Genomic DNA, 14,978 nt, shown 5'->3' with positions numbered 1-14,978 from the left:
GAACCACCTTGATGTGGCCTGCCTTAGCCTACTTTTGATGTCTGAGCAATGACATTAGACATGATAGTAATGGAGAAATGACTGGCTGACTCACAGGGAGGGGTACTGAGGATATTCATATGCTAATAGAGGTGTGGTAATGGAATTTGCCGGGACATATTGTTTTCTGTCTTCTTACTGTCTCGTTCTTCTCTGTCCTCCTACTGTCTCGTTCTTCTCTGTCCTCTTACTGTCTCATTCTTCTCTGTCCTCCTACTGTCTCGTTCTTCTCTGTCCTCCTACTGTCTCGTTCTTCTCTGTCCTCTTACTGTCTCGTTCTTCTCTGTCCTCTTACTGTCTCGTTCTTCTCTGTCCTCCTACTGTCTCGTTCTTCTCTGTCCTCTTACTGTCTCGTTCTTCTCTGTCCTCCTACTGTCTCGTTCTTCTCTGTCCTCTTACTGTCTCATTCTTCTCTGTCCTCTTACTGTCTCGTTCTTCTCTGTCCTCTTACTGTCTCGTTCTTCTCTGTCCTCTTACTGTCTCGTTCTTCTCTGTCCTCTTACTGTCTCGTTCTTCTCTGTCCTACTGTCTCGTTCTTCTCTGTCCTCCTACTGTCTCATTCTTCTCTGTCCTCCTACTGTCTCGTTCTTCTCTGTCCTCCTACTGTCTCGTTCTTCTCTGTCCTCCTACTGTCTCATTCTTCTCTGTCCTCTTACTGTCTCATTCTTCTCTGTCCTCCTACTGTCTCATTCTTCTCTGTCCTCTTCTGTCATTCTTCTCTGTCCTCCTACTGTTCTTCTCTGTCTTCCTACTGTCTCATTTTTCTGGGTTGATAATTGCACTCCAGAGCACCTTGATAATCTGCTGATTTCACGATGTCTTGCACATGTTCAAGATCCCTAGTATCAGAGGCAGCAAACACTTCATTTGGTCGTTTGGTAAACATAGGAAGACGCCGCTGCTGAAGGAGACACAAGAACGCCTGATTTAAACTTCTCAACAACCCAACTAAACAAACCGAAGTCCTGGGGGAAAATCTTCTGTGGACCAATTAAACAAAATTGAAGCTCTTTGGCAATTCAGTTTACTGACGACTAAATGAAGAATGACAACCAAATTAACGCTGTGCAACCAAATACTAGCTCAAGGGTGTCAATAATTTAGTTCATTCCGTTTGTCTTCAATTTCAAAATTAAAATTGAAATCATAAGTTTACGAAAATAAAATTGGTTCTGCAATGTTGACAATCAAGTGGTAAGTTTTACAACATTTATTCAACTTATTTGAGAACAAATAGGGATTCATTTAACCTGTCTGGCTCCGGCGTTCCGCAATCGGAAGTCCTCCCACATTCCACTGAAAAGGCAGAGCGCGAAATTCAAAAGATATTTTTTAGAAATATTTAACTTTCACACATTAACAAGTCCAATACAGTAAATGAAAGATACACATCTTGTGAATCCAGCCAATATTTCAGATTTTTTAAGTGTTTTACAGCGAAAACACAATATAGCATTATATTAGCTTACTACAATAGCCTACCACACTACCGCATTCATTCATCAAGGCACGTTAGCGATAGCAATAGGCACGTTAGCGATAGGGATAAACCAACAAAAGATATTCATTTTCACTAACCTTCATAAACCTTCATCAGATGACAGTCCTATAACATCAGGTTATACATACACTTATGTTTTGTTCGAAAATGTGCATATTTAGAGCTGAAATCAGTGGTTATACATTGTGCTAACGTAGCAACTTTTTCCCAGAATGTGCGGATATTTTCATGACACTCCAATCATTCTGACCAAATAACTATTCATAAACCTTACTAGAAAATACATGTTGTATAGGAAATGATAGATACACTAGTTCTTAATGCAATCGCCGTGTTAGAATTCTAAAAATAACTTCATTACGACATCCAGCTTGGTTATAGCGAGAGCGTGCCCAAACTCTGGGCGCAAACTACTAGTACAACATGTTCGACAGATATATGAAATAGCATCATAAAACGGGTCCTACTTTTGATGATCTTCCATCAGAATGTTGTACAAGGGGTCCTTTGTCCAGAACAATCGTTGTTTGGTTTTAGAATGTCCTCTTCTCCAGTCAATTAGCACGGAAAGCTAGCAAAGTGGCGCTAAGCTCTCCTTCCTGAACAAAGGCACACAACGCAACACGCCTAACGTCCCGAATAAATTTTAATAATCTAATAAAACTATATTGAAAAAACATACTTTACGATGATATTGTCACATGTATCAAATAAAATCAAAGCCGGAGATATTAGTCATCCATAAAGACAGCTTATCAGAAGGCAAATCCAGGTCCCTTCACGGGCTCTCCAGAAAACAGGAAACTGGTGACACGTCATGCCGAGAGCTATTATTCGACCCCAGATCAAGTTATTCACTCCATTTCTTCTCTCACTGCCTGTCGACATCTAGTGGAAGACGTATGAAGTGCATGTATTCTAATATATATCAAGGACATTAATAGCCAGGCCCTAGAACAGTGCATCGATTTCAGATTTTCCACTTCCTGTCAGGAAGTTTGCTGCAAAAGCAGTTCTGTTTTACTCACAGATATAATTCAAACGTTTTTAGAAACTATAACACGTTCATTAAATTATTATCGAAGTCAAATTAAAATGTTATTTGTGACATGCTTTGTAAACAACAGGTGTAAACTAATAGTGAAACGCTTACTTCCTTCCCTTCACTTCCCTTCCCAATGCAGAGATAAAGAAAATAGAGAAATAATAGAAAATTAATAATAAATACACAATGAGTAACGATAACTTGGCTTTATACACAGGTTACCAGGTAATAACTTGGCTGTATACATTGGGTACCAGGTAATAACTTGGCTTTATACACAGGGTACCAGGTAATAACTTGGCTGTATACATTGGGTACCAGGTAATAACTTGGCTTTATACACGGGGTACCAGGTAATAACTTGGCTTTATACACAGGGTACCAGATAATAACTTGGCTTTATACACGGGGTACCAGGTAATAACTTGGCTTTATACACAGGGTACCAGATAATAACTTGGCTTTATACACGGGGTACCAGATAATAACTTGGCTTTATCCACGGGGTACCAGGTAATAACTTGGCTTTATACACAGGGTACCAGGTAATAACTTGGCTTTATACACAGGGTACCAGGTAATAACTTGGCTATATACACGGGTTACCAGTACCGAGACAATGTGCAGGGGTACGATGTAATAACATGGCTATATACAAGGGGTACCAGGTAATTAGTTGGCTTTATACACAGGGTACCAGGTAATAACTTGGTTTTATACACGGATTACCAGTACCGAGGCAATGTGCAGGAGTACGATGTAATAACATGGCTATATACAAGGGGTACCAGGTAATAACTTGGCTTTATACACGGGGTACCAGTACCGATTCAATGTGCAGGGGTACGAGGTAATAACTTGACTATATGCAAGGGGTACCAGGTAATAACTTGGCTTTATACACGGGGTACCAGTACCGATTCAATGTGCAGGGGTACGAGGTAATAACTTGACTATATGCAAGGGGTACCAGGTAATAACATAGCTTTATACACTGGCTACTAGTACCTAGACAATGTGCAGGGGTATGAGGGAATTGAGGTAAATATGTACATATAACTAGAAATAAAGTGACTAGGTAACAGGATAGATAATAAACAGTAACAGCAGTATACGTGACGAGTCAAAAGAGTCAATGCAGATAGTCCAGGTAGCTATTTGGTTAACTATTTAACTAACTATTTAGAAGTCTTACGGCTTGGGGGTAGAACCTGTTCAGGGTCCTAGATGTGTAATGAATGCATTGTGGTGTATGTAGTGAAGGTCAATTGTTACCAAAACAACATCTCCCCCCTAGGTACCATCCTGATGCTGAAGGGCTCAGTGCTATCCTTTTCCTTCCTGAATTGTGGGGGCACTCTTATCCAAAGTCCCTACGAGGTATGGCGGGAACCCAACGTCCCCGAGGACCCCGACGAGCCCCGCAAGCGCAAGCTGGTCAACTTATCCCCGCTGTCTTCCCAGGAGACATGTGGGGACGGTCACCTGGCCGTGGTGTGTTCTGAGAAACAGGCCAAGGTCATCCTCATGCCTACCCAGGCTGTCCTGTTCACACACAACGTCACAGAGTCTTCCTTCCTCCTGCGGGCTGACGTCGTCTCTGTCTGCAACAGCGTCTGCCTGGCCTGCTTCTGCGCCAACGGACACGTCATGACCCTCAGGTTTACAGTCTGTTTGTCTCTGTTATGAAGCTGTCTTGGTTGTGTCCCCTTGATGACCCTTTCATTGAAGAAAAATACCTGTAATTGTGTTCTGTTCTGAGATTACTTCTACAACTACTACCACCACCCTTTTTGAGAACGTTGTTGGTTTTTCTTCTGTTGTCGTCTCCTCCCAGTTTGCCCAGTCTTAGACTCCTAATGGATACTAACTACCTTCCCCTGACGGACGTGCGTATCGCCCGCACCTTCGTCTTCACCAACGGCGGTCAGGCTCTGTACCTGACCTCTCCTACAGAGATACAGCGCATCGCATACAGCCAAGAGATGACGGACAACCTGCAGGTCAGCACCAGTCTGTGCGTCTGCTCTATCTGTGTGCTTTTTGTCCCACTGTGAATGTTTTTGTTTGTCTGTACACACCGAATTGCAGCGTAATTGACCACGTCCCTCTACTTATTTGTTTGTGTGAGTGTTCAACAGAGCGAGTGCACGTGTGTGTATGTGTTGGGTATCCCATTGCACTGTAGCCATGACAACACGTTGCATCCTGCCACTTTGGCAGAGTGATGTGTCAGGACCGCCGGTTGCAGTAAATATACGGACGCCACAATTGATACCTTTAGTAAAGCCCGGTCGTGACAATGACCCTTGAAATGAAACGTCACACTTGTCATGTGTGATTTCAGCTCAGCTGTGCTGAATTCATGGTGGATTGTGTGTGTGCTTGTGTGTGCTTGTGTGTGCTTGTGTGTGCGTGTGTGTGCTTGTGTGTGTGTGTGTGTGTGTGTGTGCGTGCGTGTGGGTGCGTGCGTGTGGGTGCGTGTGTGTGCTTGTGTGTGTGTGTGTGTGTGTGTGGGTGCGTGTGTGTGCTTGTGTGTGTGTGGTGTGTGTGTGTGTGTGGTGTGTGTGTGTGTGCTCCAGACATACAGCCTCTCTATCAGCGGCAACGTGACTGAACATGCTGCATAACCACACTGCCATCTGCTGGCACAGTAAACCACCAACACTGTTATGCTTCTCAGCATCCTTTTCAAATTGGCTCACCGTCGTTGACTTTTCCCTCACCTACAATATGTTAAACCTATTTTATCAACTATTTTAACCAACTTGCCATCCATTCATGCCAACAAATTATATTGTGTGAAATTTGCTGTTACCATCTGTGTATTTTGGTATGACTGTGTTACTATGTGTTTATATTGGTATGACTGTAATACAGTTCTTGGTTTAATGCTGTTATCAGCTCACTAACTGATGATTCAATATGACATTGTTACGTCTGTCTGTCTGTCTGTCTGTCTGTCTGTCTGCCTGCCTGCCTGCCTGCCTGCCTGCCTGCCTGCCTGCCTGCCTGCCTGCCTGCCTGCCTGCCTGTTTGTTTGTTTGTTTGTTTGTTTGTTTGTTTGTTTGTTTGTCTGTCTGTCTGTCTGTTAATATATGTGGTGTGTTGTTTCAGGACATGCTGGGTGAGCTGTTCACTCCTATAGAAACGCCAGAGGCCCAGAACAAAGGATTCCTCAAGGGCTTCTTCGGGAGCAATACCCAGACCTTCGACAGAGAAGAGCTGTGTAGGTCACATTCTAGATGTTGTGTGTTTTAGTGCGTGTTGTTTGTGTTTGTGAGAGACAGTTTGTGAGAGACAGTTTGTGAGATACAATTGGTGAGATACAATTGGTGAGAGACAATTGGTGAGAGACAATTGGTGAGAGACAATTGGTGAGAGACAATTGGTGAGAGACAATTGGTGAGAGACAATTGGTGAGAGACAATTGGTGAGAGACAATTGGTGAGAGACAATTGGTGAAAGACAATTGGTGAGAGACAATTGGTGAGAGACAATTGGTGAGAGACCATTGGTGAGAGACCATTGGTGAGAGACCATTGGTGAGAGACCATTGGTGAGATACAATTGGTGAGAGACAATTGGTGAGAGACAATTGGTGAGAGACAATTGGTGAGAGACAATTGGTGAGAGACAATTGGTGAGAGACAATTGGTGAGATACAATTGGTGAGAGACAATTGGTGAGAGACAATTGGTGAGATACATGTTGCTAATACAGACTCAGTCGGGGAGAGGTTGAAAATGTCAGTGAAGACACTTTCCAGTTGGTCAGCGCATGCTCGCAGTACACGTCCTGGTAATCCGCCTGTCCGTCTGGCCTTGTGAATGTTGACCTGTTTAAAGGTCTTACTCACATCGTCTACGGAGAGCGTGATCACACAGTCGTCTGGAACAGCTGGTGCTCTCATGCATGCTTCAGTGTTGCTTACCTCGAAGCGAGCATAGAAGTTATTTAGCTCATCTGGTAGGCTCGTGTCACTGGGCAGCTCGCGGCTGTTCTTCCCTTTGTAGTCTGTAATAGTTTGCAAGCCCTGCCACATCCGACGAGCATTTGAGCCGTTGTAGTACGATTCAATCTTAGTCCTGTATTGACGCTTTGCCTTTTTGATGGTTCGTCGGAGGGCATAGCAGCATTTCTTATAACCGTCTGGGCTAGAGTCCTGCACCTTGAAAGCGGAAGCTCTATCCTTTAGCTCAGTGCGGATGTTGACTTATTTTGGTATGATTGTGTTACTATGTGTTTATTTTGGTTCAATATGTCTGTCCGTCTGTCTGTCTGTCTGTCTGTCCGTCCGTCCGTCCGTCCGTCCGTGAGACAGTTTGTGAGAATGTCAAATTTAAGGAATACAGCACGAGGCTATGGCCAATATACCACGACTAAGAGCTTTTCTTACTCACGACACAACACTGTGTGCCTGGATACAGCCCTTAGTCGTGGTATATTGGCCATATACCACAAACCCCCAAGGTGCCTTATTGCTATTATAAACTGGTTACAGATGTAATTAGAACAGGATAAAGACATGTTTTGTCATACCTGTGGTATGATGTCCGATATACCACTCCTTTTAGCCAATCAACATTTAGGGCTCAAACCACCCAGTTTATAATATGTCTATATACAGTGTTGTAACGATGTGCAAATAGTAGAAGTACAAAAGGGAAAATAAATAAGCATAAATATGGGTTGTATTTCCAATGGTGTTTGTTCTTCACTGGTTGCCTTTTTCTTCTGGCAACAGGTCATAAATTGTGCTGCTGTGATGGCACACTGTGGAATTTCACCCAGTAGATATGGGAGTTAATCAAAATTGGATTTGTTTTTGAATTCTTTGTGGATCTGTGTAATCTGAGGGAAATATGTCTCTCTAATATGGTCATACATTGGCAGGAGGTTAGGAAGTGCAGCTCAGTTTCCACCTCATTTTGTGGGCAGTGTGCACATAGCCTGTCTTCTCTTGAGAGCCAAGTCTGCCTACGGCAGCCTTTCACAATAGCAAGGCTATGCTCACTGAGTTTGTACATAGTCAAAGCTTTCCTTTCCTTCTGCCACTGTGTACTTTCTGTTTAGGGCTAAGTAGCATTCTAGTTTGCTCTGTTTTTTTGGTGAATTCTTTCCAATGTGTCAAGTAATTATCTTTTTTTTTCTCATGATTTAGTTGGGTCTAATTGTGTTTTTGTCATGGTTCTCTGTTGGGTCTGTTTGTGTTTGTGAACAGAGCCCCAGGACCAACTTGCTTAGGGGACTCTTCTCCAGGTTCATCTCTCTATAGGTGATGGCTTTGTTATGAAAGGTTTAGGAATCGCTTCCTTTTAGGGAGTTGTAGAATTGAACAGCTCTTTTATGGATTTGGATAATTAGCGGGTATCTCTTTCTCTTTCGCTTTCTCTTTCTCTTCTCTTCTATCCCCCTCCTCTCCTCTGTAGTTGGGGAGGCAGCAGCAGGTAAGGCCTCTCGGAGCCTGGCCCAGCACATCCCTGGTCCAATGGGATTGGAGAACGTGAGGGCTGCAGCCGGCGGGGTGGTGGGGGACCTGGCCCGAGCCCGCATCGCCTTGGAGCAGAGAGGAGAGAGACTGGGAGAGCTGGAGGAACGCACCACCCTCATGTTGAAAAGCGCAGAGACGTTCTCCACACACGCCCACCAGGTACGGCTCAGCCAGCCAGCTAGTGAATGTGTGATGGAGAAACATGGGGAAATGAAGAAGGGTATGTTGTAAAGTTATCCTTCCCCTGTGTCTCTGTCTTTGTTCTATCTGTCCTCTACAGGTAATGCTGAAACACAAGGACAAGAAATGGTATCAACTTTAAAGTAGGACAGCGGGCCACGACTGCCGATGCTTTGCTGGGACATGGACCATCACTCTACAGATGAGAGAGAGAGAGAGAAAGAGATAGAGAGAGCAAGAGCGAGAGCGAGAAATTACTTGTGTTTATGGGCCTCTCTGCAGGACGTCTGTACATCATTGTCACAAGACTTGGACAGAGGGCGGTCACTGAGATGGACACAGACCAGGAAGTAAGTTGGTAAGACGGGGGAACCCAGGAAGTGGATGATGACAGTCCATCAGTGTGTGTGCGTGGGTTACCCAGATCTTGCTGTGTAGATACTCTAACGTTATGAAACCAACAAGACTGAATTAAACAAAATGGATGACTACTGATAACATACAACTGCCATATCAAAAAGCAGCATGCTACTTTAAGAAATACTAAATATAATGTGTATTTAATAATATAAGCCAACAAAAGAAAGTGTGATTTTTTGGGGGGGAAATATTTTTTGAAATATGAAAAAAAATATATATAAAAATGAAAATGTATGCCTGTATTGCTATAAAGCCAAATGTTTTTTTGTTGCCTTCTTTATAACTCTCATTAAGTCTTTCAACACGTATCACTCCACACATTCTGAACAACTATACTTCACCAACACTCATTTCATTCCGTTGGGCGTTGCTACTCACAGTACTTTACCTGTTAGCTAAAACATTTCAGCCACATGATGGAAATGAATGAACACAGAGAATAGATGTGTAAAGTGTGAATGGTAATAAGTTGTGTTGGCTGAGGGGCCGTGGTGATAGTAGCCTGTTATTGAATGTGTTTATATTTATAAAAAATGATTATTCACGTGCCATACAATCGATACTGGCCAAGCCCTTTACTTTAAAACTAGCAAAGAGTTAGTTTGTGTGGTAATGAGGATGTTTGCTGTAGATGAGATTGGGTGAGACTAACCTTTCGGTATGTTGATAGGTCGTCTTTCTTTGTCAACTGAGTTTCTGGTTCTTTTGACAGAATTCTGATATTCTTCTTTTTTTCTGTTTTGTTTTGTTGGTGTTTTATATGGTTCTTCACTGGGAAATCTTCTGCCTGTCTTCGTCGTATCGTGTATGAGTTTGTTTAAAGTCAGTGTGTGACTCACACACCGCCCATGTAAAGACAAAAAAACTCTTACTCTTTCTTCAGCCCGAAAGCAAATTCAACATGAATGAAGCCCACGAACGGAAGAGTGTATCACAAACATGTTATTGTGGATGGCTGGGAGCGTCTCCGGATTGGTAAAAAATTTTTTTTTAATAAGAGTAGACCTAGCTAGAAGACTTGAGGTATAGTCTGGTCCATTTAAACACTAACTCCAATCCAGAGCAGAGGTATCCTTCGTTTGGTGCGTTTGCCTACTGGATCCAGTCTAGTAGTAGCCTACCGTCGTCAGCCGTGCAGTGTCGGTCGTCATTGGCACCGATAGTATACAGGCCTTCTACAGACCTTCACATATAAGGAATTCAGACTTGAATGAATTTGAAGCAAATATGCTTTGTTTTACTTGTATTTTTTATCTTGATGACCTTAAATGTAACCCATCTTACCCTTTAGTGGATGGTGGTAGCCTCTTCTCTCCTAAAGATTGTTCTATGATATTGTGTTACTGTTGTTATTGTTGTTGTTGTACAGGTCAATAAATGTACACGTAACACTGACAATCAAAAGGTGACATGACAACACCATTGTCTTTTTTTTTCAGTTTCTAAGTGTTATGTTTTGTATTTTCAAATAATACACACGTCGAAATGATTGTTATGACCACAATAATCACTCACCCTCCCTCACCGATGCTCAAATGTCCACCCATGTCCAAGTATGACCACAATAATCACTCACCCTCCCTCACCGATGCTCAAATGTCCACCTATGTCCAAGTATGACCACAATAATCACTCACTCTCCCTCACCGATGCTCAAATGTCCACCTATGTCCACCTATGTCCAAGTATGACCACAACAATCACTCACCCTCCCTCACCGATGCTCAAATGTCCACCTATGTCCACCAATGTCCACCTATGTCCAACTATGTCCACCCTGCCTTGAACCACAGAAGGATTGTAACCATGACCATACAGTCACCATTCTCCCAATATGTTACACAACAACAATATAGCTCACACACACACACACACACACACACACACACACACACACACACACACACACACACACACACACACACACACACACACACACACACACACACACACACACACACACACACACACACACACACACACACACCCATACACAGTGTGCACACACACACACAAACAGGTTAAAACGTGCACTAGCGCTATTCATTTGACTCTGCTTCTTCTCAGGCTAGTGAGATATTCCTGAAGGAAAGACAACCTACTGTGCTGAGTGCCAGTCAGTCCCAGAGCTCATATCACACAGCGTTGGATTCTAAAGCCTGCTACTACAGTATTTGGTGGCTTTACAGGCTAATGTATTTGGTGGCTTTACAGGCTAATGTATTTGGTGGCTTTACAGGCTAATGTATTTGGTGGCTTTACAGGCTAATGTGAAGGACATTGTCCATAACTGAGTGTGGTGGTCATAGAAATATAGTCTATAGATTATATCTCAGTATTTACTTTAATGTCCATTAGATTTGTGTTTGAGCTAGTAACAGTGCAGTTAACTTCAATGGCTGAGAAAAATAAAAAATAAACAGATTCTACTGACTGACAAACAGGGTGTTTTTTAGTATGTTTTGGGATTTATTATCAACTGTACAACAACTCTAGCGTAGGTTTTTGTTTTTCTGTCGCCGTTGTGACCAACCTGTTTAATGAATCATGGTACTGACCCGGATGTATTATGGTTCTGTTCAATGTCACTGGAACCGCTGGTCCAACGAAACTGTTGTTTCAAGACCAAGACAACCATTTGGTTCTTTTCTCAATAATGGCAGCAAAAGTTTGTCTTGTTTAAATGGATTCTACCACCTGTTGATCTTGTTGATATTACAGTAGGGTATTAGAGATGACTGAAAGAAAAAAAAAACGGAAAATGTTTTTTTGTTGATGCAAATGAAACATGGAAATAAACATTGATTGATGTACACATCAGATAACACTGTACTGCTTTGTTACCCGGTCTAACTTTGTGTGAAATACTGCTACATACTAATTACATCGGCTGTTGTATGGAGCCGTAACTATCGTAGTGAACGGCAGGGAAGGGAAGCAGAGTTGGCATCACAGGTCCCAGAGTGCTGTGGCTAGACCTGGTAAGCTAACCAGGTAAAACTTCTGACCTTATACGATATGACACGATTCATCTGTTGTAAAAAGGTTTAATATGGTCTATGATGGGACCAGAGTTATTCTAATCAGGTCACATAGTTTTAAAAAACTCTTGGAAAAACTCCTGGCCTTGGAGAGGATGAAAACTCTAAACTGCAGTAAACCCGTACTGTCCATATGAATTATATTTTAAAGAAGGACTGGGGGTGTTTCCTATACAGACACAGAGAAAACACACAATAGGCCTCATTTGTTTACAGGCATGATAGCTGTACGTTTTAGTTTATGGTTGACGCAGCTTGTTCGCCATTTAGCCAATTGCCGTTTCTCAATGAGTTCAAAAACATCTGAATGCATCCAACTGGTATTTACGACTTCACAACTGGTATTTACGACTTCACAACTGGTGTTTACGACTTCACAACTGGTATTTACGACTTCACAACTGGTGTTTACGACTTCACAACTGGTATTTACGACTTCACAACTGGTATTTACGACTTCACAACTGGTATTTATGACTTCATAACTGGTAATGATCACCGTCCCACGTGGTTATGAACATAGCATAAATGTGTCTGGTCTTTCCTTACCTGTCTGCTTCCCGCTCTACTTTCATTCTTCAACACAGATGTAGTGGGAGAAACCAATACAATTGCCAACCTTGCCTGTCTGCCTGTAAAGAACTTCTTCCGATTCAGACATCATTTTGTATGTGTGCCAGCATGTTTTATCAGAAACTTTACAAGATAGAAATGTGACAGCGACAATTAGCAAACAGATATAAATAATCTGTGTTGTGTATATGTGAGTATACCGTGCATTCGGAAAGTATTCAAACCCATTTTCCACATTTTAATAAGTTACAGCCTTATTCTAAAATGGACTGAATACATTTTTCCTCATAAATCTACACACAAAACTTCATAATGACAAAGCGAAAAGAGGTTTTTAGAAATTTGTACTAATTTCTTAAAAATTATTAAGACCATTTGCTATGAGACTGCAAATTGAGCTCAGGTGCATCCTGTTTCCATTGATCATCCTTGGGGTGTTTCTACAACTTGATTGGAGTCCAAAATGTGGTAAATTCAATTGATTGGACATTATTTGGAAAGGCACACCTGCCTTGCAAAAGTATTCATCCCCCTTGGCGTTTTTCCTATTTTGTTGCAATACAACCTGTAATTTAAATAGATTTTTATTTGGATTTCATGTAATGGACAAACACAAAATAGTCAAAATTGGTGAAGTGAAATGAAAAAATCTACATGTTTCAAAGAATAAAAAAACGGAAAAGTGATGCATGCATGTTTATTCACCCCCTTTGTTATGAAGAATGATGGAGGCCACTGTGTTCTTGGGAACTTTCAATGCTGCAGAAATGTTTTGGTACCTTGATCTGTGCTTCGACACAATCCTGTCTCGGATCTCTACGGGCAATTCCTTTGACCTCATGACTTGGTTTCTGCTCTGACATGCACTGTCAACTGTGGAGCCTTATACAGTGGATTGCTTGCGAAGGTATTCACCCCCCTTGGCATTTTTCTTATTTTGTTGCCTTACAACCTGGAGTTAAAATTGATTTTTGGGGGGATTTATATCATTTGATTTACACAACATGCCTACCATTTTCAAGATGCAAAATATTTGCTTTATTGTGGAACAAACAAGAAATAAGACAAAAAAACAAAAACTTGAGTGTGCATAGCTATTCAGACCCCCCCCCCCCCAAGCTTGGCACATCTAGCCACTGGAATATTTGCCCGTTCTTCAAGGCAAAACTGCTCCAGCTCCTTGAAGTTGGATGGGTTCCGCTGGTGTACAGCAATCTTTAAGTCATACCACAGATTCTCAATTGGATTGAGATCTGGGCTTTGACTAGGCCATTCCAAGACATTTAAATGTTTCCCGTTAAACCACTTGAGTGTTGCTTTAGCAGTATGCTTAGGGTCATTGTCCTGCTGGAAGGTGAACCTCCGTCCCAAGCTCAAATCTCTTGAAGACTGAAACAGGTTTCCCTCAAGAATTTCCCTGTATTTAGCGCCATCCATCGTTCCTTCAATTCTGACCAGTTTCCCAGTCACTGCAGATGAAAAACATCCTTACAACATGATGCTGCCACTACCATGCTTCACTGTGGGATGGTATTCTCGGGGTGATGAGAGGAGTTGAGTTTGCGCCAGACATAGCGTTTTCCTTGATGGCCAAAATGCTCAAGCTCAGAGTACCTTCTTCCGTATGTTTAAGGAGTCTCCCACATACCTTTTGACGAACACCAAACATATTTGCTAAATATTTTCTTTAATCCCACCAAAGTGTCCGATTTCAAATATGCTTTTCAGTGAAAGCACCACAAACGATTATGTTAGGTCACCACCAAACCACAATAAGCACAGCCATTTTTCCAGCGAAAGATAGCAGTCAGAAAAAGCAGAAATAGAGATAAAATGAATCACTAACCTTTGATTATCTTCATCAGATGACACTCATAGGACTTCATGTTACACAATACATGCATGTTTTTGTTTGATAAAGTTCATATTTATAACAAAAAATCAGAGTTTACATTGGCGCGTTACATTCACTAGCCACATCGTTTCAACAGAAATACTCATCATAAATGTAGATGATAATACAAGTTATACACATGGAATTATAGATATACCTTAATGCAACCGCTGTGTCAGATTTCAAAAAAACTTTACGGATAAAGCAAATCATGCAATAATCTGAGACGGAGCTCAGAACAATAGCCAAATTAGCCGCCATGTTGGGGTCAACAGAAACCAGAAAATACATGATAAATGTTTCTTTACCTTTGATGAACTTCATCAGAATGCAGTCCTAGGAATCCCAGGTCCACAATAAAATGTTTGATGCTTGATTTGTTCGATAATGTCCGTTATTTAGGTCCAATTAGCTACTTTGGTTGGCGCCTTTGGTAAACAATTCCAAAGTCACAAAGCGCCTTCACTATAACGTGACGAAATGTCGAAAAGTTCCGTAACAGTCAGTAGAAACATGTCAAATGAACTGAATCAATCCTTAGAATGTTGTTAACATACATCTTGAATAACGTTCCAACCGGAGAATTAGATTGACTTCAGAAGAGCGGTGGAACGGACGTCCTCAGCATGTGAAGGCACATGGTGAATGCATGATCAGCTCGTGGCAGTGATTACTCATTCCTGTCTCCTTCGGCCCCCCTTCACATTAGAGTCATCAGACAAAGTTCTGTTGACTGTTGACAAACTCATCCATATCTGGCTGTAATTTCATTGAGAGCTTGGTTGAAAATC

At 41.9% G+C, this 14,978-nt stretch overlaps 1 protein-coding gene across 1 annotated transcript in view; it reads left to right on the top strand.

Moving 5' to 3' along the window:
* Positions 1-11,504, top strand: part of LOC129844833 (syntaxin-binding protein 5-like) — a 52,713-nt gene extending 41,209 nt beyond the window's left edge. Inside the window, exons 6-10 of the mRNA XM_055912984.1 lie at positions 3,883-4,246; positions 4,423-4,588; positions 5,703-5,814; positions 8,018-8,238; positions 8,360-11,504. Coding sequence (XP_055768959.1) covers positions 3,883-4,246; positions 4,423-4,588; positions 5,703-5,814; positions 8,018-8,238; positions 8,360-8,401 — 905 coding nt within the window. The 3' untranslated portion in view covers positions 8,402-11,504. The remainder of the gene's footprint in view (positions 1-3,882; positions 4,247-4,422; positions 4,589-5,702; positions 5,815-8,017; positions 8,239-8,359) is intronic.
* Positions 11,505-14,978: the final 3,474 nt, after the last annotated feature.

Source organism: Salvelinus fontinalis, unplaced genomic scaffold (genome assembly GCF_029448725.1).
Source record: "Salvelinus fontinalis isolate EN_2023a unplaced genomic scaffold, ASM2944872v1 scaffold_0238, whole genome shotgun sequence".
NCBI lineage: Eukaryota > Metazoa > Chordata > Actinopteri > Salmoniformes > Salmonidae > Salvelinus > Salvelinus fontinalis.
Note: the sequence above shows the minus strand (reverse complement) of the source record. Positions and strands in the feature narration are given on the sequence as shown.